A 26,826-nucleotide genomic window follows, 5' to 3' on the forward strand; every position below is an offset into this window, starting at 1 on the left:
GGACTGGGAAAGAAAACCAAAGTACGCCTCGCTCAGATAACAAAACCACTCGGGCTCTATACACCTCGGCGCGGACAAAAAGATCCATTAAGAGGCAGACGAGTGCATCATGCTGCAGATACAACACTGACTGCTTAACAGTAGCAGTATTCCCTACACTAGATAATCAAGCCAAACACCTTGCTGTGATGCACAAACAGGGGAAAGACACAAAACTGCATTTACTCAAGCTGTTAACCACGCTTGCACCACACACCACACGAACAGCACTGTAACCTTTAAAAACTGAGTGCGTGCACCGGAATGCAATTGAAGTTGCAAAAAAAAAAAAAAAAAAAAAGCAGCATTGAATTAATCGCCTGCGGAGAGGAGCTGATGCTCTAGATCCTATCGAGCAGGAAGTCATGCCCTTAAGTTACAAATTCACATTAATCCCTGCAACAGCCCAGTTATCTATCTCACTGGCACGAACACCATCTCTCTGTCCATCTCGCATTCTCGTCCCGCTGTCCACACGCACACTCTCAAAAATGCACAAACACAGATCGCTAAAAGCTGTGTTTGTCGTGTGGGTGATTTTTTCTTGTTTGGAAAAAGAGAAGCGGTCAGTTTGCAAACCAAATTGAAGTGTCACTTTTGGTTTTCATCATCACAGAGGGGAGTAGATGAAATTTTGACACACATCTGTTCACTGCACTGATTGTATTTTAGCCATGCTAGCAGTGTGGCTCGAGGGGATGGCAGGGGGAATTTGTCTTTGGCTCAGACGAACACACGTCAGCAATGAAATGAAATTTGGCGACATTTATGTCCCCCCCAAGGATGTATTGTAATTTAACTTTTCATCATCTAACTACTTCATCAGGGCAAACTTTTGATTTTAAATTGTCCAATACTTTGATTTATGAACATATTCCTGTCAAACTAATCTATTTCAATCAGCCCACCTGCAAAGACTGTTTAGTGCCAAGTAAAAAGGTGTAAGTAGTTAACACGCTGACAACCGTTTAGAGGCCTCAAGTTTGGCATTGTGGCTGTTGCCGTCTTTGCTTTTGGACCATATTTGGACAAAAGGGTGGAGCTGGGGAGGACATCCTGATTTGATCTGACTGAGAACCACATGAGGTAGCCACGCCCTTAAAGCATACCCTGCTTTATCATCTATCTTACTCTAAATGGGGCCGTAATGTACAAAGTAAACATAATGCTAAATAAAAAAAAAGACTTGAAATTAGCAATTGAGACCACAAACTCATCAGGAAACTGCTCGGGTCATTTTCTCATAAGCTTACATGCAATCTGACTTCTTTCTGCAACCAGTTTCCCCCTGCTGGTCATCAGAAAGAATGCAGCTCTAAGCCACTTCTGCATCGGCTTCTGCATCTGGAAGCTCCATCCATGATTTATACAGTCAACGGCAGCACATGTTAGCATGCTAAAATGCTAAACTAAGATCTTTAACACACCTGCTCAACATCTTTATGTTAACTCCCCAAACTATTAGCATGCTTATGTTAGCATTTAGCACTAAGTACTCCTAGACTGTCTTTCAACCTTGTGACATGTGTAATTTTAATTTATTCATTAAGTTTCTCTTTCCAATCAACGACTATAAAACCAGACTCTCTTCTTTTATTTTTACAATTAACCCCCAAGTTTGCGAGCTCCCCCATCTGTTGTCGGGTGTTATTAAACCAGAAGACCTCAGTGCAGAAGACATTTGCATGCAATCCCATGTTCGACAGTAGTTTGATTTGTTTTCTATAGGGCCGGTGGAACAGGCACAAGAAGAGGGGGGGTGCATGTGTGTGTGAGTGCATCAATCCCTCATAGCCCTCTGTTTCCTGTCAGGAGTAATGAACTGAGAGGTTCTGATTTGGCTTGAGGAAAACAGGGCTACTGTGTGAATCAGCTCCGGCCTGGAGGGCATTCAAAACAATTTGCACACAAATATAGGCATCATTTGCTTACATTAACATTTCCCACGTTTGCCAAGAGTGTTCATTAGCGGCTAGGTGGGGGGAAATCTCGACAGCATGACAAAAACTACTCTACAGAGTAGTGGTGAGAAAAAAAGAAGAAGAAAAAAGCAATTCAAATTGTCTGCTGAACTTTCATTTTAAAGCAAATTCTGCTGCACATGTGAGGTGCATGTTGGCTGTTTTTGACAAAGAAAGCTGCTGATAGTGACGGTGGATGTTCATTTGAAACCATTCAACCGTGACATCCTGCTTCTTTGCATATTTGCAAGAATCTCATCCAAAATGCTTCTCTCGCACCTGGGCGCGATCGCAGCGTGGACGAGGATGACAAAAAGGGATGGGAAACGTGACTGAGGAGAGGGGGGTAGAGGAAGGAGGAAATGAAAACCAGGAAAGGAGAGTGGTGACAATATCTCTCGCATCAATTTGAATGTCTATCAGTCAGGTGACAGACGGAATCGCATAGAGCGCCAACAGGAGAGAGAACATCCATTTTGGAGAGGAGAGGAAGGAGGAGGAGTGAGAGTGGGTGCGAGAGAGTGAGAGTCTATCTGTGTTGTGTCAGCTGCCATCTGTGTGTCAGAGCACATCACACAAACTGTGAGGCCTGTGCCCACACCTCCAGTATCACCCTGCTGTCTGCTGGGCACCAGCACTCGCACATAGGCCGCGTCTCCAAAACCGCCAACGTCGCTCTTTTTCTCAGCACTCGCACACGCACACTAACAGTTACACACAATTGCTTTCGATCCACGGCGTGTATGAACATAAGTGAACCTATGGCATGCAGTTTAGTCTACTGAGGGTTCCTTTTGGTGGGAGAATCTGTATCCCTCAGACAACAAATTTGTCCGTCTTTGATTGAATATCTTTCTGAAGGTCTGGAACCGAAATCTAATGTTTACCATGTCCTGTACTCAAACTCCATTGTATCTGCACTGGAATTAGCTCTCAGAGTCTGACACCATCTGTGTTTGGCCACATATCCTGAAAATAAAAACACATCTGAGCACCAGAGCGGGACCAGAAATCGAGAAATGTTGCTTTTAGCTTTTCATTTTTATTAGATAATAAAATACAATGTCATGCCTTGTGGTTGTCATGTACGCTTCTCAATACGGCCTTGATGGCGGTGTTTACTGCATGACTGTAAGCGTGAGAAGGTATGTTGTAGGTTAACAGTGATGATGGAGAAGTACTGGTGGTGTCTTTTATGATCTCTACATTCTGTACTATGGCATTTTTGTCAGATGTGGCAGGAGTAACACGCACTGACTCGCACTTTGCCGAGCTCTATTTCACAAACAACCGCTTTACGTAAATTGCGAGGGATGAAAACAAAAGCAGCAGCTTCGTGACAACTAATTTGAACTCGTTTGTATGCACCTCTGTTCCCTGTGTTAATTTTCTCGGCATGTGACAGCTGTTTGTACCTGTGTACTCTCTCCCGGGGTTGCTAATCAATGTTTGATGGCGAAATCTACCGAGTCCCTACACTTGTACAGGAAGGGCTCTGCGCTGCTCTGAAATGCAAATTTTTGGGTATTTGCGTTCCTATGTGAAGCGCATCCTTTTGCTGACATGCTTGCAGCTTCGCTTGGGGGAACTCACATGACAGCGGTTGCGTGAATGACATGAATGACATGAATGATGGGCTGTACTCTCCTCAGCTGCTATTAGCATCAGCCTCCAAACTGAAAACTTGAAAATGGAAAGCAGGAGAAGGTGTTCAATTAGCAGCTTGGTTTCCTGATGGGGATGCACTGGCTATTTGTAAATCTGTTAATATGTTTACTTGTCTTTCTAAATCCTTAGTAGTTACTAGGTAGTTTCAGACTAGTGTCTTACTAACTTGGGTTGCATCATTAAAGGGTAGCTCCAGGGGGTGGATCTGTAATCTAAGTAATCAATATGTGCAAACATTTAGAAATGGTATGTTAAGAACGAGTAGGAAATATCCAATTATGCTAACCTAGCTAAAGTATGCAGTGTGATTCAAAGTCTTTTGTGCAATATTTTGTGGTGTCTGACTTCTTTACAATGAGTCATGTTAGTGAGCTAATGCTAGTTTTAACTGTTAGCAGTCACATCAGCTACCCCACAATTAGACCTGGATGTCAAATCAGTGTAAACATTCAGTAACAACTAATCTCTATGTAAGAATTTTGTGCAACACGGTTTAATTTAGCGATGTGTAAATCTCCTCTGAGCTGTAAACCCTCAGTGTGTTATGATTAGGCTACATATGAACTTCCAAGGAGTCTCTGGACATTTTTGGTCTACGTGCAGTCTCTTTTGACGTGTCATGGCCATGGTATGGAAATAAGCTGTGAACGGTTAAAGGTTGTTTCATCTCATCAATTGAAGGTAAAATCCCCCAAAATCCCCAAATATGACCCCTTTAGTCGTCCTTTGACCTGTCAGATTTATCTTTGGGCCCCTTGAGGGGTCACGTCCTGCAGGTTGGGTGCCACTGATTTAACCTTTGACACTCTTCCACATTCATGAACTCCCAGGTCTCTCTCATTGCCCTCGGGGGAGGGGGGGAGCTGTTTTGCTTGTTATTTGCTCATGATCCACACATCAGACAGATTGTGTATGATGACATCTGGGGAACTGATGGAGTCTTGCTCTCCGTATGGACGGCCTTGGAGTGTGTTCATCCGACAGACTGAAGTCAAGGTCAGCCAAAAGACACACACACACATACACACACACAAAACACACCCCACTGCCATCACTGCAGGAGAACACACACACACATCTCATTAACGCTGATGGATTACAGCACATTGCAGGCTAATAACACAGACATACGTGCACACACACACTCTCTCTCACACACACACAGTAGACTATGGCAGCACATACAAACACAGATGGACACAGACCTGTCACCTCAGTGTCACCTTCAGCTAATCCTTGCGAGCCAGAGTGCAATCCATCCACTGGCCACACAGATTTACCCATAATCCCTCTGAATGAACTCATTCAGAGCAGAAGTCTGCATCCTCAATGTGTGAGCGCACAATCTGTCCATGCATGTACGCACACACACACACACACACACACACACACACACACACACTATGAAGATAAACTGCAGATATCCTGTACGACACTTGTGTCAACTTAAAAAAGGCACCTTGAAAGACTATCAGAGAGAGAATTTAGGGAGCCATGATAATAGTGAGTGTGTGCTCTTTTAGTGCCTCTGTGTGTGAGCATGCGTGTGTGTGTGTGGACGCAGATTTAATTGGATGGGAATGTCACGTAGGACAGGGGACATGAGTGCTGCCGGTGGTGTAGGTCGCACACCAATTACTGCTCCGCACTCTTCAAAACTAGACAGGAGATGGAAGACTGAGACCCCACTTCATTACCAAAGTAAGCCCCTGTGTTGATAGCAGCCATGTAGGGCAGCACTGTGGGGTGTGGGGTGGCGGTATAGGGGCGATGGGAGGGGGTGTTGGAATTAAAAGTGACACCTAAATTGCTGAGGAGAAAGTGGCGGTGGCAAAGCTTGAGGTTTGATTGCTAAGTTGCGAGGGTATTTTGTGTATTTTGAGGGAAGCTGCAAACTGCGTTGTGTTACTGTTGTCTTTTGCAAAGAACCGTGTAGGCTTTAATCACTGCTGGCTATTATGTAAACAGAAACACCTAATGAGAAGCTTTCATTAAGTTTCGTGCCTTCTTACTTCGTATACCTTTGGGCTGTAACAAACAAAGCTAATATATATAGCCGAAAAGGATGAAAAATAAGAAAACAAACAACGAAAACAGATTAGAAGGGAAGGCTGAGTGTAAATCAACTTTCATCAATAAATAAACAAGTTAGGGAAGTCTTAGGAAAAAACAAAGGGTCTTCAGAAATACGGGCTCCTATTGGCTCCACTTAATGGGGCCCATTAATAAATGATTCCCATTTCCATTGAAAATAAATTAAAACGCTTACCGGTGCGCACACACACACACACACACACACACACACACACAAACACACACAGGAAGTACAAATGTTGAAAATAGCACCGTGTCTGCACTTATCTCGTTTTGATGTGAGCACCCTCACCTTGGGTGTACACACACACACACACGCACGCAAACACGAGCACGTACAGGACAAATCTATATATAACCACTAACCCTCCCACCTCCAGAGTCGATCCCTCCCTGGGTGCCGGCGAGGTGCCGTGTCTGGATATTGCGATGGTTTGCCAGGCCTACGCTTTCTAAAGGTCAGTTGTTGCCTCTTCCTGTGGGGAGACGGCGAACTGACTGCCAAAAACTCGGCGGCATCTGTCACATCCTAACCACTGATAATTAGCCAGCAACCTGACTGACTGCAGGAATGACTGGGCGAGGTGAGAGAGAGGGGGATACAGGGGGAATACGCCTTTGTTTTAATATGTGTGTGTGTTGACAGAGGTGGGAGGTGGAAGAGAGAAAGAAAGGATAGAAGAAGGCGAGAGGAAAACGACTTGCTTGTTGATAAAGGCTGGAAATTGTCCGAAGTGCCAGCCCATCGTTCTTCGACGAGGTGTGAGCACATACAGCTCGTACAACTCATTACCTGCAGCCTCCCTCTACCTTCCCCTAATACTATCCTCAGGCACACCTGCAGCTGCTCGCCAACGCTTCTCTATAGCTGTCACGCACACACACCCACACACATGCATGCACGCTCCCACGTGCACTTTACATCATCTACCTCCATGTCTCCGAGACCTCAGAGCTCCATTAGAAGACACTGAAGAGGAGACACTGTCTTTGCTCGAGCATGTCAGACAGATTCGACTTCGCCGGCCTCGCAGGCCCCAAATACACCCATCATCTCCTGCCCACCTAATCAGCGCTGTGGAGAGACGGAGGCAGCAATGGGACAGAAGGTGCAGGAGAGGATGGAGATTGTGGTTAAAAGAGGAAACCAGGGGGGAGGATAGAGGGAGGTGAGACGGCGTGGAGAGAAAGAGAGACGTATGAGAGAGATGTGATGATCTGCCTGATTTGGGCCCACTCTCTTTCAGCCCTCGAGCCCTGAAAAAATCACAGAGAGACACAGCAGCTCCTCCATGGAGCTTAGAAATGACTGTGCACATACATGCAGTACACAAAAATGAAAAAAAGGCTTCACTCTGCCAACACTCAGCATGAAAATACACATTCAAGAAGAAGCGTGTATTGTGGGAGACATGTTTTGAGCCGTACAAAGGTAGAATAAGTTTAATGTGAACTACTCAGGAGGAGCGTGACTGTTGAAATCATGCCATTATGGACGCCCTTTCAAAGGACTGTACTAGTGTGGGTTTTAAGCTCCTTTACTACAAATCACAGGCACAAGGGCTGCACGTTACTGGAAAAGAATTGCTATTATTTTGGTCTTCTGTAATTTCTGAGAAACAGATTTTTTTTGAGGAATTTTTCCCCATGAAACTTGATTAGCTCTGTTTTGAAATAATTAATCATCAGTGGATGATTAGGGGATCTTGTAGGGGAATGCATTTTATTAAAAACAAACAAGGCAGCCTCTGCTTTGTTTGATAAAATGATCAAGAATGTTTGCGGTTCGTTGTGCATGCAGAGCCTGCAAGTAGCTCACAAGCAAAACTCCCATGTATCCGAGAGAACCCTTATCGGACTGTAATTATCTAATATTAGACAGACTTCTCTTGTAGATTAGTCATGGAAAATGAGAACTGTGGGAGTTTCCTTTTTTTATAAAGTAGCAGAAAAGTTGTAGTATGACCTGTTTGAGTTAATTTGCCTTACTTCCTGCTATCTCACTATTGCGTATGCGTGCTTTGCGATGCAGGAACAATATATTGCCGATAAGCACATGATCTTAAGTGTCAAGATCAGCGAGAATCAAGGCACTTGTTTAATTTTTAATTAAAGTGAACAAATCTGCATTCTTTTTTTTTGTTATTAATTTCTAAAAACTGTATGAAAAGTTTGAAAAAAAAGCAGATGGGGACAAAGAAAATCCCACTCACAGCTCCCCGGAGCAGTGCTTGTCAAACGACTTAAACTTTTAATGGATCATGAGAATGACCTGCGATTAATCACGTCAGAAAATGCTAATTAAGAGCAGATTTACTTAAAAAGTCTGCATAACTTCACTTCATACCTGTTAAGTAACTTTGACAAAAAAAACAACATTTCCTTGACGTTCACTCTGATGGATTACACAACTGAAACAAACTTCAAAAAGTTTGCTCATAAATTTTCTTAATATGATGGAATGAGTTTAGTTAGTAATTAGTAAAAAACAACATTTCTAAAATTTGAATGTGGTAGAAGGGTTTGAAAACTCATTAGCCGTGACATAAAGTAAACACGTCAGTTATAACGCGCGAAGGCAATGAGTGCATCGGACAGCGAGAGACATGAGACATGAGATATGAGAAGTGAAAATCAACATTTAAGGAGGGTAATGAGGGTGGAGGGATGGTGGGTTGAGGGTGGTGGTGGTGGTGGTGGCTGGGGTAGGGTTGGAGGTTGAACTGGTGCCTTGACAGCGCAGTAGGGGCCAGTGCTGTGAAGTTGGTTAATCCTGAGGAGCAGGGGATTAGCTCAGCGGGGGGGAAACGCCTCGGCAGGGGGGCTCTGGGAACCCGTTGTCCCCGACCACAGTGCCATGCTGCGGGGCTACCGGGGCTGGCTGCCCGCCCCCCCCTCCTCCGCAACCACCCGTTACCCCCCTCCGAAACTAGCCCCAGGCTCTGTCTGACCTAGTACGTTGGAAACAGATCCACACAGCTACACACAGGCGTATAAAAGACATGCACAACAGCTCATCAGTTCATTATTGGTGCAGAGAGGCTGGAGGGGCGTGGAGAGAAGAGTGAGGGTGTCTTCACATGAGCCCACTGGTTCCAGTGTGACTGATTGTGCAGAGCTCACAGGCCCACCTGGGGGCTGCTGCATATACACGCTCCTCTCATCTCCTCCCGTCGGCTCTGCGCCGCTAAACTCTTCTTGGCTCGCTCCTCTCCTCTCTCCTTCCCCTCTTTCTTGACTGTTTCGCTGCAGGGTCCTGAATACCCGGGGCTGCAGAGCAACGGGGCACTCCGTTGTTATTAGCATCATCGCCCTGCTGATTATTTCCCCACTGTCTCCAAAAGAGAGTGCTGTTGGGCAGGGAGCTGAAATGGACAAAGAAGGACTTCCATCTCCAAGTCATTGTGCTGCAAGAGAGCTGCCTCTATACATCCAGTGTGTGCTTTTAAAATGCATCTGCATTCAGCGTGTGAGATCTAGATGTTAGATGGCATTATGCGTGGGCAAAGGAAGTTTGAATGGAGCGGACCGACTGAGATCTCCTCTTTCTGGCTGCGTGACAGCTTCTTTCTGCCTGCAGACAAAAGGAGCAGATCCCCGTCAGAGCACACTCACGCGGGCAGCCTCCCCGCAACTCAAAGAGCAGCTGTAGCCTCTTCCTTCTACGAGAGTGACGTGGAGTCTCTCCCACCCCTGGTGTCCCACAGAAGGGGACCTTTCTCTGGGTGACTGGCACCCCAGCGTGCACACCACCCGCGGACATCAAGTACTTAAGGACTTGTCAGTTCAGAGAGCAGCCCACAGAAGACTTCGACTGTGTGTGTGCAGCGTGAGGCATGATGGAACCTCCCGCTGGATTCTCCATCTTGCCATATCTTCTTGGTCATGGTTGAGTTGATGAAATTTCCCGGGAGCCATTCAGTGCTCCTCCGCAAGGTCTTGGAGGCATTACGATTTGCCTCCGCCTTTCTTGAAACGGCCTATTGTGCTGGCCAAAAGTAGAACGTCGTTTAATGGAAAAAGTAAAACTCAAGGAATAGCTGGAGGTGGGTTTTGTTAAGAGCAGGATAAATGCATTGGTTAAGTCAAGGCCGACAACTCTTCGGCAGCCTTCAAAGTGATGGAAAAACAACAATACTGAAAATCCGAACTAAATGTCGGAGAATGCTACACACTGCGGAGCGGTAAAGTGCAGGGACGTTTTCCCAACAATGACAACAAGAAGCAAATGTGCCGGCTAATGAAGCTGAAAAAGCAACACATGAACAATGGAGCTTTCTCTGCAGATTTTTTACAGGCACATGTTTATGCGCTGCAATCTAAAAGGTCATTTTAGTTTGAAAAGCCATAAAGAAGCCCGGGAACATCATCCGCAGACTTGTTAGCCAAACAGCACAACGTCCCTGATGAGAAGAGCTAGTTGCTGTACTCAGTGTCATGTCGCTAACAGTCTTCATGCAATATTAACTTGCAATAGAGCTTGGAGGACGCACAAACCTGTGCATAGAGCGCGATAAATAAAACAAAACCATCTGTGATTGACACATCATTAGACACCCATGAATTATTCAATATCTGCAATCATATTGGTTTGCCAAAGGATCAACATGCTGAGGAGCATGCAGGCCCAGGGTACCTGATTGCAAGTTAAAAGCCTCCCGAACTTGACTGCTCCCATCCCTAAAAATCTGTCAGTCATTAGTGGGGAGAGCGAAGGCAGGAATAAGCCCGCTCAGTCCTTTGAGCGTTGATGTGGACCTCCTGCCGTTCCCAGAGAAAGGCTGCATCCTACTAGCTTTGAGATGGCTCTGATTGAAGACATAATTGTGAATGTGGGTGAATTTCACGGTTAGGAGCGTGAAACCCTCAGTGAGATGGATGGAGAGATGGGGAGCGAGGGAGGCAGGGAGGACTGCAAATTAGGAGTCAGGGCGCCGCGAGCCAGAGCTGGAAGGTGAGAAACCTTGGCTGAGGCCGGGCTGATGTATGCAGACGCACAGACAGACACACAAATAAAACGCGAGTGTGTGCACAGTGGCATACATACTGTATGTACATATACTCGGTGAAGTGCTGAAAACACACGAGCGCGTGCAGAAATGCAGACGCACACACACACAGTGAGAAAAAAATAAAGATTGGCTGCGTGTGTAAACAATCTCTGCATCAATCACTCCATGAGCGGAGCAAATCAACTCTGGCTGTCGCACCGTTTCATGCCATTCCCCAGCTTTCATATACAATCCCCACCAGCCATCTGCATATCAAACAAGGCAGCCATTCACATGCACTGACTAATGACTTCTGAATGTTATTAGCACTCCATATTACAACTGCACTTCAGACCTGTGCAGTTCTTCCTCCTTATGTGGAGGCGAAAGAAAAAAAACAAAAAAAAGCCCTGAATAACAGTTCCCTTATCTCCACTGGCCAGGGTTTAGTCCTGCTGTGGACTGGCTTCCTCCCTGTTGGAGTCTCTACTATCTTTAGAGTTTTGGCCCAACAGTGCAGCGCTGCAGCAGAGCCAACTGCGTCTCACAGCAGAGCCGTACCTGCCAAATCCGGTGGTGGGCTACAAAATACAGGATCAGCAGCTAATGGGGCTCATTTATCAAAGCAGATACGAACAAATGCCTTCAGAAAACGGCCTGAAAGTGATCGTGATAATCTTAAACAGCTTTGAGTATTTATGTGATGGGCTTATATAAAAACTTGATGATCCTCGCCGGTTAGAATTATGAAATTTTAAGGTTAGGAAAGTGCTTCCAATGTATGCTGGAGCAAACTTCAGGCGCTGGTGCGTAGGAGCAGGAGCAAAGCCAAGGTTATAAAATAAGCTCTTTTTCTTTTTTAGATTCGTAGCCGTCCAAAATAAAACAAAACACAAAGCTTCAACCTGTGCAGCGGTTCAAAACGCGAGAATGTAGTTTGACATTTAACCAGGAAGCAGTTCTCGAGTTGAACCCTTTCTCGTCGGGCTTTTGTTCTGCGTCTTCTTACAAAAACTAATTAGAGAAATTTAATAAACTGCTGTTCATGAGTCTCATGAAACAAACTGCTGTTGTTAATCTGCCGAGCTCTTCCTGGTGAGCCGTTGAGACCGTATATGATTTATCGCACCTGTCTTTTGAGTTGATTTGACAGACCAGCTGCCTGTGATTCAAATCCTCCTTAAGCTTTAGAATTGCTTATTCTTTCTTCGCAAAAACAAAAACTTGCCCCCATACTGATTCCCTCACAACTGTTTAAATATTTCATCTTGGAATATATTACTAGTACGAAGATCCAAGTCCAATCACCTTTTTTAAATAAACTCCGTTGGAGGCACGGTATCTGTTACAGCGTCCGAGAACCCCATTCAAACCTGTGGAGCATCGAAATAATCCATTTATTTCTAAACAGTTTTCATAAGTAGCACAAGTCAAACAGTCGGCAAATTGACTCAGTAATGTCTGTTATAGATCAATGTATGCCTAAAGCGTGCAAACATTAGCTACCACGAGCTACAACTCAGACCACGTAAGGCTGCAGCTGAGTGAGTGCACTGAAATGAGTCGGGCTGTGATTAGTTGTTGATGAATTCAACTTTTCATTTGTGAGAAAAAAGTGTTTTTCTTTTTCAAACTAGGTAGTCACCGTTTACAGTAATATACCGACGAGGGATGAGCAAATACGCCGTTATCCGTTTCTGTCCGACCGACTTAAGTGTCTGCATCTGTAAACGGACTCAGAGTGGGCATCGCTTTCAGCCTGACACTGGTATGGGTTGATCAGGGGCTGCTTTAATTATTGTTTGTTGGAAAACTATTTACAGAACAGCAGAATTAGAAAGCTGTGCAGTTTTTTTTAATACACTTGAATGAACAGATGCAGGGGTGGAAGTAACTAATTACATCTACTCACTCTACAGTAACTAAGTAATTTTTTGTGGGGTATTTGGGTATTTTTTTCAAGTGTGTAATTTAACTGGAACTTAAGTATGCATTACACCATGCAATCTACTCAGTAATTTAAATTCATAATCAGGTACCGAGTACAATTTGAATTAATATCCAAACCTGTCATCTGCATTTTTGCAGCCAATAAGGTAACCTGCTCAAATGGACCAAAAAAAGAAAAAAAGTCCCGTTATGCATTAAACATCAACAGTTAAAAAGTAACTAATACTCTGAGTAGTGTTTGAAAAGAGTTGTCTGTACTTTTACTTAAGAAGTATAATAATACAGCACCAGTAGTTATACTTGTAATTAAGTAATATTTCAGTAATGTAACTGTACTTGTAGTCGAGTACAGATTTTCAGTCCTCTTCCCACCACAGAATAAATGTCCGTCAGCTGCCCAGCGAGGATTTTCCCTCATCACAAGAACAGATTTACTCTGATGATACTTGTACATTTTTTATCTGTACCGGATTCTTGTTCAGCCAAGTATCTGCTCATCCCTTGTGCCAATGTTGTTTTTTTAAAGTTGTCCAACCCTCATCATTAGCTCCATTTATCGTGGCTGTGAGGTCTTGCTTCAGGCTGGATAGAGGATTTATGTTACATTGTTGTTAGTAAATGGGATTATTCAGCCGAGACTCGCTGATGCATTTTTGTAGTCCATGACAAAGACGGTCATCTATGGTGTCTTTGTAGTCACCTAATTCCTTCATTGCTTTACATCCCAGCAGAGATAACTCACACTACAGAAGTGATGTTTGGTTGTTGAACAGCTCTTTTTTATACTTTTTAAAAAAGGAGGCTTCTTAAAGAGGAAGGAATATTACTCAAAGGTGTAAATCTGCATAATTACTCCATTTGGCTGTATTTCCATCGAGTCCTAATGAATACCATGTTTTTTAAATACATGTTTGAGGTAGACATCTGTGTTTATGGTATTAATTTCTCCACAAACTTTGATTGTAAATTATGCAGAATCCACCGCGTTAGTTTTGCTTCACAGGCTCACCAAAGGAAAGATGTACTCCCTCCCTTGAGGCCTTTGGACTGATATGTGAATGTCTAAACTGGCTACGAGCATCTAACATGTCTCTTATTGAAAAACATAATGTTTCTCCTCCCAGCCTGAACTTTAGGGTGGAAAGTTTCTACAGGGAATATTGCAGATTCAAAACAGGTTTTATTTGCAAAGCTGCAGAATCTTTCCCCTAGCAACAGCTCCCCCCCCTAACCCCACATTAAACATAGTTAGATCTGAAAGTGCATGCAGCTCACAGTGCCAGTGTTTGCCAGTTGATTAATCTACAATTCATCAACAAAGTCGCTGGTAAAGGCATTCACAGCAGGTCAACGCATCTCGTCAGAGAAAAGGTAGACTATCCAAATAACACATTTTAAATGGAAATCTGCCAAATGAATAATGCATGTATGATCATTATCATAATAAAATGAACACAAAAAAATCAACAGGGAAAAAAAATAAAACATAAAACTAAGACATGATTGTGCCCCCATCTAAAAGCCCAAACTTCCATGTGTCTGGGGCATTTTATTCCCAGAATAGTGACTTTTTAGACCGACCATCTGACTCTCGCTACCATTTTCTGACAAAAGACAAAATAAAAGCCTGGGTTGCTGAGAAACAAGCCAGTTGACTTCTCTGACAATTTGCCCAAACAGCTTGAGAGACCTGTTAGCTTTTAAACGATAAGGCGGTGAATACGACCCTGACCTTGCCTTACAAATGGTTCGCTTCAGCCCCGGCGCCGTGCATTTTCTTCCTAACTATTAAGAGTCAACTATTTTGTTCCGTGTGTGGGTTATTTCTCCCTAGCCGTTGCAACCTTCGAGAGTGCAGCGCTAGGGCAGTAATACCAAGCAGAAGAGGCCTCTGGCAGTTCTTGGAGAGAGGCAAAGTAGGTTAAAGTTTTACGATGCTGATAACGGAGTCCAGTTGCTGAGGGCTCGAGAGAAGCTTTGCGATCGCACAGAAACGCACACGAGGGCACAGACAGAGAAACCGCATACAAACACATCACACGACGAGATGCTGATTTCTTTGGAGCAGCGAATGCCCCAGATGCACCGGCAGCTCTCAAATTAAGCAGCTCAGAGACAGAGGAATCAAATGCGTTTCCATTATGGGGCAAATATTCCATCTACCCCCTGTCATAACGACACTGTATGGCAGCATTATGGGGAAATATCAAATTAGGCTGTTTCATTTGGAGTACTGTTGTGCATTGCGAGCAGCTTTGGAGATCAATTGAGCTGCTAGGTAATGAGCGGCAGCGGCCTGCTCTAATATACTCAGTAATGTTCTTTTGATTGCTTTGGTTAATCTCGCTCTGCCGTGCAGGGAAGGTAGCCCCCTCTCTCTGCTTCTGAGCCCAGGTTAGAGGGAAAAAAAATATGAAATGTGGAGTGGTGTTACAAAAGTCAAGTGTTATGAATCTGATTAATAAATCTGGACAATCCCTGTTCATGTTTTTTATGCCACCAAGAATTCATTATAGCCCCTGAGGACACCGCCTCAGTCGGGTTTTATGCTGAAGAGTTTCAACAAAAACATCGTAAAAAAAAGATGACGAAAAGAGCCGGCTGAATGTGCCACAACGGACGACCTTCACATGAAGTGTTGCCGATCTGTTGGCGCTGAAGTGGATGGAATCCGCCACAGTATAACACTCTGCTCTCTGAAAGCGAATCCCCTCACTCATGCACCACTCATAAACAAGTAAGAGGCGCTCTGTCACTCCACAACAACACTCACAGCTGGGAACATTTAATATGCTCCGGCTCAGATCCATTCCTCTGCACCTTTTGCTCTCACAGAAAATGCTAACAAACCTGTCCAACCACTTTTGCAATATGCTGCACCACACCACTGCGTGCCACACCATCTGCCACGTTTCGCTGCGCAGTGTGAATATTTATTTGCTCAAACTGGATTGCTCGGCATCCACCTAGTTTTTGTGGAGTCGTCCACATGAGATGGCTGTCGAATTCGGTTTAGAGATTTCTGGGACTGCGAGTCACCAGCTGCGAGCTGCCGGAGGAATCAACAAGCTGCTTGATTCTTACCTCTCCACGTGGTCCAGGTTCCCTGATACTCCCAGTCCACCGATGGTGTACAGTTTGCCGTCGTACACCAGGCTGTTGTGTCTGCAGCGAGGCACCGTCATCCGGGACACCAGATTCCAGTTGTCCAGCAGGGACATGTAGCACCATACATCAGCCACCATCACACCAGACTCTGTGCCACCTGGAATATAGAAGGATAAGGGTTATTCAAGTGGGTATGTGAGGTTAAATCCCCTAGGATGGGGAAGGAATGACCTGCTCTACTCTGCCTGTGATTAGTTAGTCATCATCGGTAATAATCAAATAAAATAATCATCGGCTGCAGCTCCGATCAGCTGTGATGACAACACAACACCCAGGTGGGCACGCTACTTTACGCCCCTTGTCAGGCACGATGCTGTGACGTGTGTTAAAGTTAAGGGGGCTGACTTGTTGACTAAAGCGAGACTAAAGTAAAAGAAAGTAACCAGCGTTAGTGGCTTCTTCAATGCCAGTCAGCTGCCTGATGAGTACTAAGCATGTGCAACTCTCAACAGAGATCAGAAAGAAGTGAGATGTGTCACTCCTTAGTAACTTCCGTTGCTAGCTTGTCTAGATGTAGTCTGATGATGATGTACATGATCTGCTGCTTTCTACTGTTCCTGCAAACTCGTCTCCTGGCAATAGGAAAGGAGTCGCACGCCTTATAAAGATCAGGGTAAGCCAATCGTAGGGTGCTTGGGAACTTTCCCCCAAAACCCAGAAACTTTTGAGGAACCCAGGAACTTTACTTTAGTTTAGAGTTTAAACAGAGAAACAGATGAAATATTGTCCCTGTGAGAAAACTTTGAGCAAAAAAAAAAAAGTCCATAATTCAGAGGAAGTACTTTCCAATAGTTTAGACACTATTGGATTGGTCAAGCATGGATGCTGAATCTGATTCAGATTGTTTCCTGCTTCATTTACATCACTGGCCAAGTTTAGTATCAATATGCAGGTGATATTTAATGGATATTAAAGCAAAAAGTAAAAGAAAAAAAGTTACATTTTGATTATAAAACAACAGATTGTCTATTTTTCTGAAAGAACAACAGCATGACTGTGTTTTCCTTTTGAATTTCAATTTCTGCTGTTGTTTCTTTTACTCCATTTGTCCTTCAGATGCAGTGGAAACACAAACAGGAGTGCAAAATGAACTTCAAAGTCTCTAGTTTAGATCCTGCAGCTTCATAGTGCTGGCAATTGTTTTAAGTTGGAAAAGCTACATAACTTCTTTATGATATATAACAAGGAGATTATGTATACATGCAAAAATCTGGCATTAAGTGGGAGGATTACTTAAATTTGTGTTTAATATTTTATTCAGTGTTGAAATCTCCACTCCTTTTTCATTTTAGAAGTGTTGCTTTGTGAGTTGGACCGCCTTAACAGACTGAAAGTTGTTGCCGCTGCTGTGTTGACTCGTCAACCATCAAACCTGTACTTGTTTTAGCTCTCTTCAAAGCAGCCCTGTTAGCTGCATTGCCTGACATGTAACACCAGCCGTGAATCAGTGACCCTGCTCCAGGTGTGAGGAAGGTTACAGACCGGAGTCCGTTGATTGGCTAGCTAGAACACCTCTGATTTCTCCGCTGGCTGTGTGACTCCCAGTGGACACATGCAGACCTGTTCCAATGCCCAAACACAAATTTACATTTATATGAAAAGAGGGAGAGGAAAGGTACACGTAGGACAAATCCTGCTGCATTTCCACGGCGCAATGTCAAGGTCTGAGTACCATGCAGGATTCTCGCACAAATGGACCATGGAGGGAGAAATTCAGTCTACCTCTGGAGGAGCAACTTAAAGGTGGCTCATAGAGGGAGTCACAGAGTGCACAGTGTGCCACTATGGAACAAAATAAACTGCAGAACACTGCAGCGACTGTAAAGCCAGACAGAGAGAGAAAAAAGAAAAGTCAAGTTTAGAAAAAAAAGAAGCTTCACAGAAGGTAAATAAGAGAGACATTCGATATGAAAAGGACTCTTTTGAAAAGAAAAGACATTAAAGATGTCTGTAGTGTTGGCCAGAGCTAAAATTTCAAAGCAACAGATGAGTAAGCTTTGAGGGGCAGCTACCCTTTAAAAAACTCTAACTGTTTCACAAAAGGTCACGAGAAGTCGGCGGCAGTCTGGGAAGCTTCACTTTGCAGAATTGTCTTTCACAGACTGAAAAAGATAGACCAAGAATGTCAAGTGTGGAGACCTTTTGTCACGACTCATCATGACTGAAGTGATTTTACAGAAAGAGGTTGGACGTCAGAAAGTCCCCGATTTTGCTGTTCTGAGAAAATATCCCTTTTTTTTTACAACCTTACAGACTAAATCACTGTGATGTCGCGCTAACTACAGTCACTACTGGCTGTTGATTTGAATTGCAGAGATATTTGAAATCATCAAACTCGTTTATTTCATCACTTTCACTTTCATCCATAACTAAAGCTTAAGGATGTGTAGTTAGGATGCTCCTGCTGTGCTTATTTCATGTACTGTGTTGCTGCGCTGTCTACCCAACACGAACATCTCGGACTAGCTGCTAGTTTAGAAGAAACTCATTTTCTTGTCTGTGGCCCTACAGGGAAATTAGGTCTCCAAATGAATGTTAGTAAAAGTGTTGTTATTAATGAGATATGATGCATCAGATATGCATTTTAGATGAATGACGTATATACTTACACTTTGAAATGATATTATGAAAAGAAAACTGTACTGAATTTCACGACTGGCCATCTCATAGCTGTTAAAACATCTCACTAAAAACCAAGGAGATCAAAGAAGTCAGTAGGATTCATCCTCTAAACCATCTAACCAGCAGGCTGACATCCACCATCCTCAGAGTCATCCTGCTAATGTGACAGGAAACTAAGTAGAAGTCAGTTTTGAGCACAGCGAGCATGTTTACAGTATTAATTTAAACCAATCCTATGATGATGTAGTTCAGTTTTGTTTGTTTTTTTGCTTCCAGAGTTGATACTAAATGTTCCTGAATCCAGTGATAACCTCTCACTACTGCAGGGTGATACACTGACGGCATCTCCTGCTCTGTGCCACTAAACGACTGCGACAGGAAAGCTACAATTGTGCTGCCGGAGCGCTCGATTTAGCTCACCTGATAGGTAGATGTTGTCTCCCGCCGAGATGACACTGAAGAACTCGCGGTCGTAGAAGGGCAGGCTGGCCAGCGGGTACCACTTACTGTTCTGGGGGTTAAAACAGGTGACTGCTGTCAGGGAGCGCTGGTTCATCCCGATCGCCTGACGCCCTCCCACCAGAACTATCACCTCAGCTACACCTAGAGGACAAAGGAACGGGAGGAGGATGGAGGGAGAGGATGATTGGGGTGGACAAAGGGAGGAGAGAGATGGGAGAAAGCAGGTCGTCAGGGAAGGTTTCCACCAGTAAACAAGAGCCAAGAGGGAATCAGAGCCTCTGTGAGACTCCACAATGCTGCAGTAACTAACAGACCAAATGTTTTGTGGCAGGTTGCCTTATGTTTAAGTATTTAGATACGGCTTTTGAGAGCAAGGTCAACATTTTTTTTATATATATTTAATTACGGCACCGCTGAGAAAAAAAATCTTTTGATACTTTTAATTTTTCAGACCGAGAACCTTGATAGGCTTCATGGACCAGCGCGAGGAGCTGGAGAGCTGCTGTTTTGAATTCAGCAGGGCCTTGGCTGTCACTAAGTAACGGAGCTTGTCTGGAAATGAAAAACAAAATGCAAAATAGAAAAAGTTTCCTCTTGGTCACGGGAATCGAGTTAAACGCAAAAAAGTATAACTCAATTACCGGGACTGATGGGGCTGCCGTTCCTTTGGTTGCCGCCCAGCTCTCTTACTCTCCCCTTCCTACACATAACACGAGCACTAGCCTACACACTTGTCCACACACTCACACAGTGAAACATACACTGTTTGGGCATGGCATAACAGAATCGCAAAATCAATGGGCGAGAATCAATGTGTGTGCACTTGTACGTGGTGATGTGTCTCGTCTCATATACACACACGCGTGCTGAGGACCTCGTGTGATTAAGAAGATACTTGAAGCACATTCAGCACTCGTCCCTGCTGCTCCTCACCCGATCTCTGCTCTCAGACACGCATGAACACAAACACACACACACACACACACACACACACACAGAGCTGCTGGATAAAGACACCAGTGATCCAAAACACACAAACAGGTTGGCAGGCAGCCACATGCGTGTCTCAGGTCCCTCTCAGTCTTCGGCAGCAGGCTCCAGTGAGCAGGCAAGACGACGAGCCGCCAGACAGAAATGAGCTGTGTGTTTGTAAGCAGCAGGCAGGCGGGCAGAGGGAGGCGAGCCAGGGAGGGAGAGGACGGCGATAGGGAGAGATAGAGACGGTGTGAGAAAAACAAAGAGGGAATGGAAGAGAGGTAGGGGAGGGAAAGGTAATCTTCATACACTCCAAACCAAGGCTAACCACTGGTTCACCTGCTTGGATCGATACTTTTCCACGCAGGCCTTCTCCTGACAGGCGCATCCATAGGTGGCTGTTTATTTTCCTTCTGCCAACTATCCCCATATATTTTTTCCTTTAGCTTCTGTTTTTCTTTTCAAGGCTGGTAAAACAGAGAGCTTTTCTCTAGGAAGAGGGAAAAAAGGGCGAGAAAGATACAAATACTACAATGGGCTTTGCTGAGGCTGAGCAAACAGACAGTGCAGTAAGCATTGCCTCAGACATATCGTGGACATACAGCTTAGACTTTGTGGACAGCTTAAAGCCGGCTGGCTCTTTTTTTCCCCCCTCTGTGAGATTTTTAAGAATGCGTTTGGAAAGAGAAAAGAAAGTGATGGCCCAAGGAGAAATCGCGGCGGTGTCACTGTGAAGATGAGGCTCTGCTAAATAAGGGAGCGCCATGAGAAAAATGCGGAAGGCGTAGGAGTCGAGCGTGTCGCCCGCCCTCTCTGGCAAGCGTGTAAAAGATGTGCGCGAATTTGGAGCGATGCTGAAAAAGATGGAGTTGAATTTGTTCCCATCATGGGCCCGTTTTCACAGCGTCATGCCCTCACACTGCAGGCCTCAAACGGCCCTCAAGACCTCCAACAGACCTTGGATACGCGGTTAATAAATGGGTGTGTGGTTTTATGGGACAGGCGCAGCTACGGCGGCTGTTCTTTGAAAAAAAATTAAGTGAAAACAGGCTCTTTGTCTTCCCTCTCATGAGCCTCCAACCATACCTTCACACACATTAATTATATTGACTTTGTTCTGCTATTGTTCTTCCTCATGATTAGTTTGCTGCTATAGCCGTGCGTGTGTGCACTCCATTTCTCTTTATCACACGCTATTTCCTCAACTTTGCTGGATTTTAAGTCAGACATTTTCTATGCTTTTACAGGATTACATTTTTCATCTCTTTTCATCTCCTTTTTCTTTCATCCCATTAGCTGTTTCGGTTTGTTGATATTGACTGCCTCCATTAATTTGGCAAAGTTCCTGTGTCTGTCTGTCTGTGCCAATTTGGGATTTTCTTTTCTTTCCGCTCACATCAATCAATGTTCTACTGTTTAAAGTTTGTTTTAATATCTGTATACATTTATAGTGTTCAATAAAGACATATTCAATTCAATCTTAACACCTTGTGAAGGTTGTACAAATACTACATTTCCTGAAGCTGCAGGAGTTTGTTGGATTTCTTTCACTCTAGTGTGGCGAAGAAAAAGAAAAGACTGAATAAAGTACGTGTAGTTTCTTCTGTTGTTTTTCTACATAGAATTTATTCTCCACCAAACCAACTTGAACCCCCACAGAGTCTAATTAGGCCACCTTAAGCAATTCCACATGCTGCTTCAACGTGCCGAATTGTACTTCTGTGCACACGCACAAGTCTTTATTATCACCTAGTGCACATGTGCAGGGTTATTCTCAGCGCTTTCCGCTTGGCCAGACACGTCAGGGAGAGTCCACATCTGGGCGGTTGAGGCTGCTGCGCGGCTCTGACCCCTGAAGCCCTGAACACATTCACAAGCTAACACAGCCCAACACCGGCCTGTCAGAACGCAACAAAACAGGAGAGCGGCACCGCTGACGGGGAGTCACGGCATCGGATCAGATGGTTGCGTGGGTGTGTTTATGTGTGCGTATGTGCGCAGATTGTCGAAAGAAAACGAAGCCTCACAGGGGATGGCTGTCAGTCAGTCGAAGGTTTGATGGGAGTTGGGTAAAGGGATGAAGGGATGGAGGATCGAAAGATGGAGACGAGTGGTTGGGGATGAAGGGATAACCAAGTCTTGACAGCTCTTGTTTTTTTTCTCCTGACAGAGTTTATACCCATGGCAGTTTGGGGAGAAAACGTCTCCTTCTGCTGATTGTTACTGACCTTTTGTTATATTTTTGGTATATTCTACATTCCTCTATCCACAAAATATCAACTGAGCACATGCTTTGAGCAACTCACTGCTTCAAAGGATCATATTTAACCAAATAAATACTTTCTGAGGTGAGGTTACCTCGCAGCCACAGTCTGAGGTTTGTCAGGTACTGAGAACATGTTAAAAATGCTGCTGTTCAACAGTGCAGTTTTGTAGTGAAGTATGTTACGTAGTAAAGTATATAATGCCAAAACTCTTATTTCTTCACATTATTTTGATCATTTGAATCTTTAATCTTCGAATGTTTTAAACTAAGCTATTTGTCTTTCAGCAGCTAAATGTTCCACTATGTTCTCTAGCTAGTTGCTAGCTTTGCCATGTGGTCCTGTCGAGGTAGTATCAAGTGGTTTTATTGGAGCTTTTCCTCTTAAGAAGATGCCAGTCGCATCTGCAAATTACACAAAACAGTTAAGTTACAGGCTGTAAAACTGGGGGAAAATAGAGATGGAAGATCCTAAAAACTTAAAATGAGCTGCTGGGCTGAACTGCAGAATTATGGTGCTGACACACCGGACCTGTTGACGGATGTCAAGTCGCCGGATCTTAATGATTTTCTATGGAGAGAAGGAGATCTGTCCACAAGGTGCGTGATGGATACGGCACGGCGAGCTGATGATATCTGAAATAGCGTAATTACTATTCGACCTCTGTGTAACGGACTCAGTCCAGTACAACAACACCAAGCTCGCGAAAATCAGATTAAACTGTCAAACTAGGCAGTGCTGACAAACCATGAATCATGATTATGTTACTGCATCGCCTATTTCTCACCTCTAATGTTTTCAGGTCTTCGAGTGAGAAAGAAGAGCAGTGAAGAAATATGGCAGTATGCACGAAGTGTAAATAGAGACTACAATGGTAACATCTGGACAGTGTCCAATATTAAAAATCTGTCAGTGGGAGGCTGGAGTCATCCCAGGCTGTGAATTGTGTGGTGAAGGAAAAAAAATAAAAAATCTCCCAAAAATATGTGTTCTGAGGGACGGACAGGCATGTGTAAGAGCTGAATCTCAAATTGAAGTTGATGCCCACCCACGGAGCGTGACATGCACACACACACAGACACACACACAGAACCCCCTGACAGTTTCTGCGTACTGCCTCCACCCAACTTGACATCAACCAAATGAAACCTATCTGTGACAGGAGCACGCCGCCCCAGCTTTACCCCATACTGGAACAAGCTGGATCCTCACTGCGGACACGCACACGCGAACGTACAAGTCACTCCGGCAGAAGAGAGGCTGATGGAAAGATGAAGACAGAACGGAAAGATTCTGTCGTCTCCTTTTCCCTGCTGCCACACTGGGTCTTATCTCACCTTGTTATGTGTCTCCTTGCTCTCTGCCCCATGCTGTGACCCTGCTTTCCTTATTCCTTTTCTTTTTCTTACCCTGCGGCTAACACCTCCCTCGCTCTCTAGCTCTCTTTCTTTCTCAATCCACGAGAGACTGTACTCTCTTCCTCTCTCTCATTCTTCAAGTTGTTGTCTCTCAAATCCCCGGGAGTCCTTGCTTTTCCCCCAGTATACTCCTCAATTTCATCCTCCTTGACTGCATCCTGCTCTTTCACCTCGTGCACCTTTCACCTCTGACTATAACCAGCCATACTTTGTTGCAGGAACAGTCAAAAGGACATTGTGAGATTGGGTTGAGGTTGCACAGACACACACACACACACACACACACACACACACAGACACCTAGTAGTTACTCAGCTTGGTTGAAGCTGAGACTTTCATGTCCTGTTCAACTACACATGCAAGAAATGTCCTCCCAGCATGAGATTCCCTTGACTTGAAGTGGTTTGTACTACAACAAATACCAGCTTTCAATTTCATGGAAATAGTAGCTGACAAAACTGGCTCGAAATGTCAACTGAAGGTACATCAAGTAACTTCAGTTGTATCACTTACATATCTTCATCAACGCTGTATCTAAAGTCAAAAATGAGCTTCTGAATTTTGACCACCTGCAGTTTCCATGACACCTGGATAACTCCAACTCCACCTGCTGATGGAAATCATGTGATATGATTGAAAACACTGATGGAATGTAACTAAGTACATTTACTCAGTGTACTTAAATACATTTTTGAGGTATGCGTGCTTCCACCCCCACGACATTTTGGAGGCAAATATTGTACTTTACTTGACTAAATGTACATTAACTTTGCAACTTTGGTCATCGGATAAAAAAAAAAAAAAAACACTGATTCAGATAATCAGAAAAACATTAAAATCCACCTGCTTTATCAGCGCTGTTGCATTGAAAACTGATTTAGTGGATTTAGCTGTCCTTCGTCCGGCTTTTTAACACCATGAGTTGCATCCTGCACCGTCATTCAGTACACTTGGCATTTTGAGCCACCAGTAAGGGGAAGACTTTGCCAGTGAGTCTGATCATTCTGTAGGTTAAATTCAGCTCGATGTGCTGTGAAAGATTGATTCCTTTATGTGCCACACGCCTCTATTGTACAGTAGACAGAAAGTACAAAATATATGTGGCATCTAAATAGTAAGTTGCGGCTTGTTTTGCATGATTTGCATCATACGACTCGGAGATTAAAAGTTGTTCTCCATTCTCTCTGCCTATGTTTTTTTTTTTGTAAATCGCCTCCTTTATGACTTGTTCAGACTTTAACAGAGAAATCCACGAGGGATTTAACTCAACAGTGTACTTTATGAAGGAGTACATCGCTCCAATAATTGTTTCCACAGTCAGATTATGAGGGTATGAGCTCTTTTTTTCATTAGTCTTTAACTTTATTATGATCCTGACGTAATTTTGGTTTGTTTCAGGCATTATGCACATAAATCACAAGGATGACAATGACAAACAACCATTTAGTCTAGTGGGAAGAGGAGAAATGCATTGTGTGCATGTTATTAAATGTGCCACATGTTTAAATATACATGTGTAAATATATTCATTGGTGTGTAATAACTGGGGAGAACTGGGAGTGTGAAGACTTTCACACTCACAGGGTATCACAGCCACTGTGACACTGGCAGTCTGTCTCTCAGGGCTCAGAGCCATTTATATCTCTCTGCTGGTCCATAACCATTTCTTCTTATCTCAGCCGCTCCTCTCTAATCTCTCTCTTTTGCTTTTTTCCCTTCCTAATCCTATGATTTCTCTCCCAGGGTGTTAATTTGCTATGGTGAGGATCAGGGGCCAAAGGGCTCCCAAATAATGTCAGGGTCCAGGGAGGTGCAATATATACGGATGTGCAGGACTTGAAGTGTGTGTGCTAAAAAGTCTGCACTCAGACGATTGCCTGGTGAAGTGTACTCAAACTATGTTTAGTACGGGATGCATGACATTGGATTTTTGCGAATATCCAATATGCCAATATTCTCAAACTCTTTTTGGCTGATTGCCAATGCCGATACAGATATATGCTCATATTTTTTTCCCCACCTAATTGCAAAGAACACTGTGTCCCTCATGTAGTGGAATTAACATATTATTAAGCTAACTCTTATCTCTGTGGGGCAGTGTTACTTTTGAAAGTTAACTTGTTACGTTAAGAAGATTACCGTCATTAAAAAGTAATCATTACGTTACAGAGTTACCGCCGAGAAAACGGATTTGTTGGAGTACGTTTGCGTTACCAAAATTGAAAACCACTCTTCAATTCCTGGCGCACCTTGCTGCTTATATTGTACAGATGATGCAAGTCTTCCTTTTAAAGCATTGACTACCAACATTGAAAACCCATAATCTATAACGATGCAGGCTAAGAGTATGACAAATGTAATATCAGGCTTGGGGAGTAACAGAATACATTTAACGGGATAAAATAATTAGGATGCTAAAAAAGTTAGCTGTATTCTGGTAGAGTTACAGGAATAAAGAGGTAATAAGATTATATGTATATTTACTTAAAAAGGGGATCAGGAACAGGATTATAATGTTATAATAAGGAATGATAAACTAGTCTGTAACCAAGCACATGCACACACATGACAACTCTTCACGAGTCTCACACAACATCACACATCACTCCAGTGAAACTGAATGTTTCTTACAGGATACACCCTCGTTATTAAGATTAAATCAAATTCATATTATCGAGTCTTTATTTGCATATATTGGTATTAAAAAAGCATTGGAAAGTAATCATGTTACATTACTATAATATTGTGATACTTGGATTACGTTAGTGATAATATTTTTTAAAGTTAATAAGTAACTGTATCGGAGTACATTTTTAAAGTAAACCCTCTCAACCATGTGCAATATTCCTGTTTTATATTTTGCAATCGAAAAAATAAAAGACGCTTACGCTTTTCATGATGGCCCGCTGGCTGACGCAGACAAGCAGTGCTTTTCAAAATGTACACATTCACACATTAAAATAGTTAAACTATTATATTTTTAAACATCTTGCCGGAAATGTTGCTTTTGAGCCGATGCTGGTCAATAACAACTAGGATGGGTCAATTTTCAAACATTCTAATAGTCATTAATTAATTACAAATTTGGATAATTCATGTGACCATGGTCTGAAAAAATTGAATTACCCTTTTTCTCTCATTGTTTTTATCGCTGCCTGGAAAAAACATCACACCACCGAGGTCAGTCTTTGAATAATGGTCGAGTAGTTCCCAG

The 26,826-nt window shown here is 43.6% G+C and overlaps 1 protein-coding gene across 3 annotated transcripts in view; it reads right to left on the bottom strand.

The window, feature by feature from the left end:
- klhl29 (kelch like family member 29) overlaps positions 1 to 26,826 on the bottom strand; it is a 200,748-nt gene that overhangs the window by 18,461 nt on the left and 155,461 nt on the right. For all 3 annotated transcript variants that reach the window (XM_084378088.1, XM_084378090.1, XM_084378089.1), the window contains 2 exons: positions 18,914 to 19,096; positions 15,788 to 15,968 (listed from right to left, as the gene is read on the bottom strand). In XM_084378088.1, the coding sequence (XP_084234214.1) occupies positions 15,788 to 15,968; positions 18,914 to 19,096 (364 nt within the window). The remainder of the gene's footprint in view (positions 1 to 15,787; positions 15,969 to 18,913; positions 19,097 to 26,826) is intronic.

Source organism: Pagrus pagrus (assembly GCF_965226575.1).
Source record: "Pagrus pagrus genome assembly, chromosome: 16".
In the NCBI taxonomy this organism is placed as follows: Eukaryota; Metazoa; Chordata; class Actinopteri; order Spariformes; family Sparidae; genus Pagrus; species Pagrus pagrus.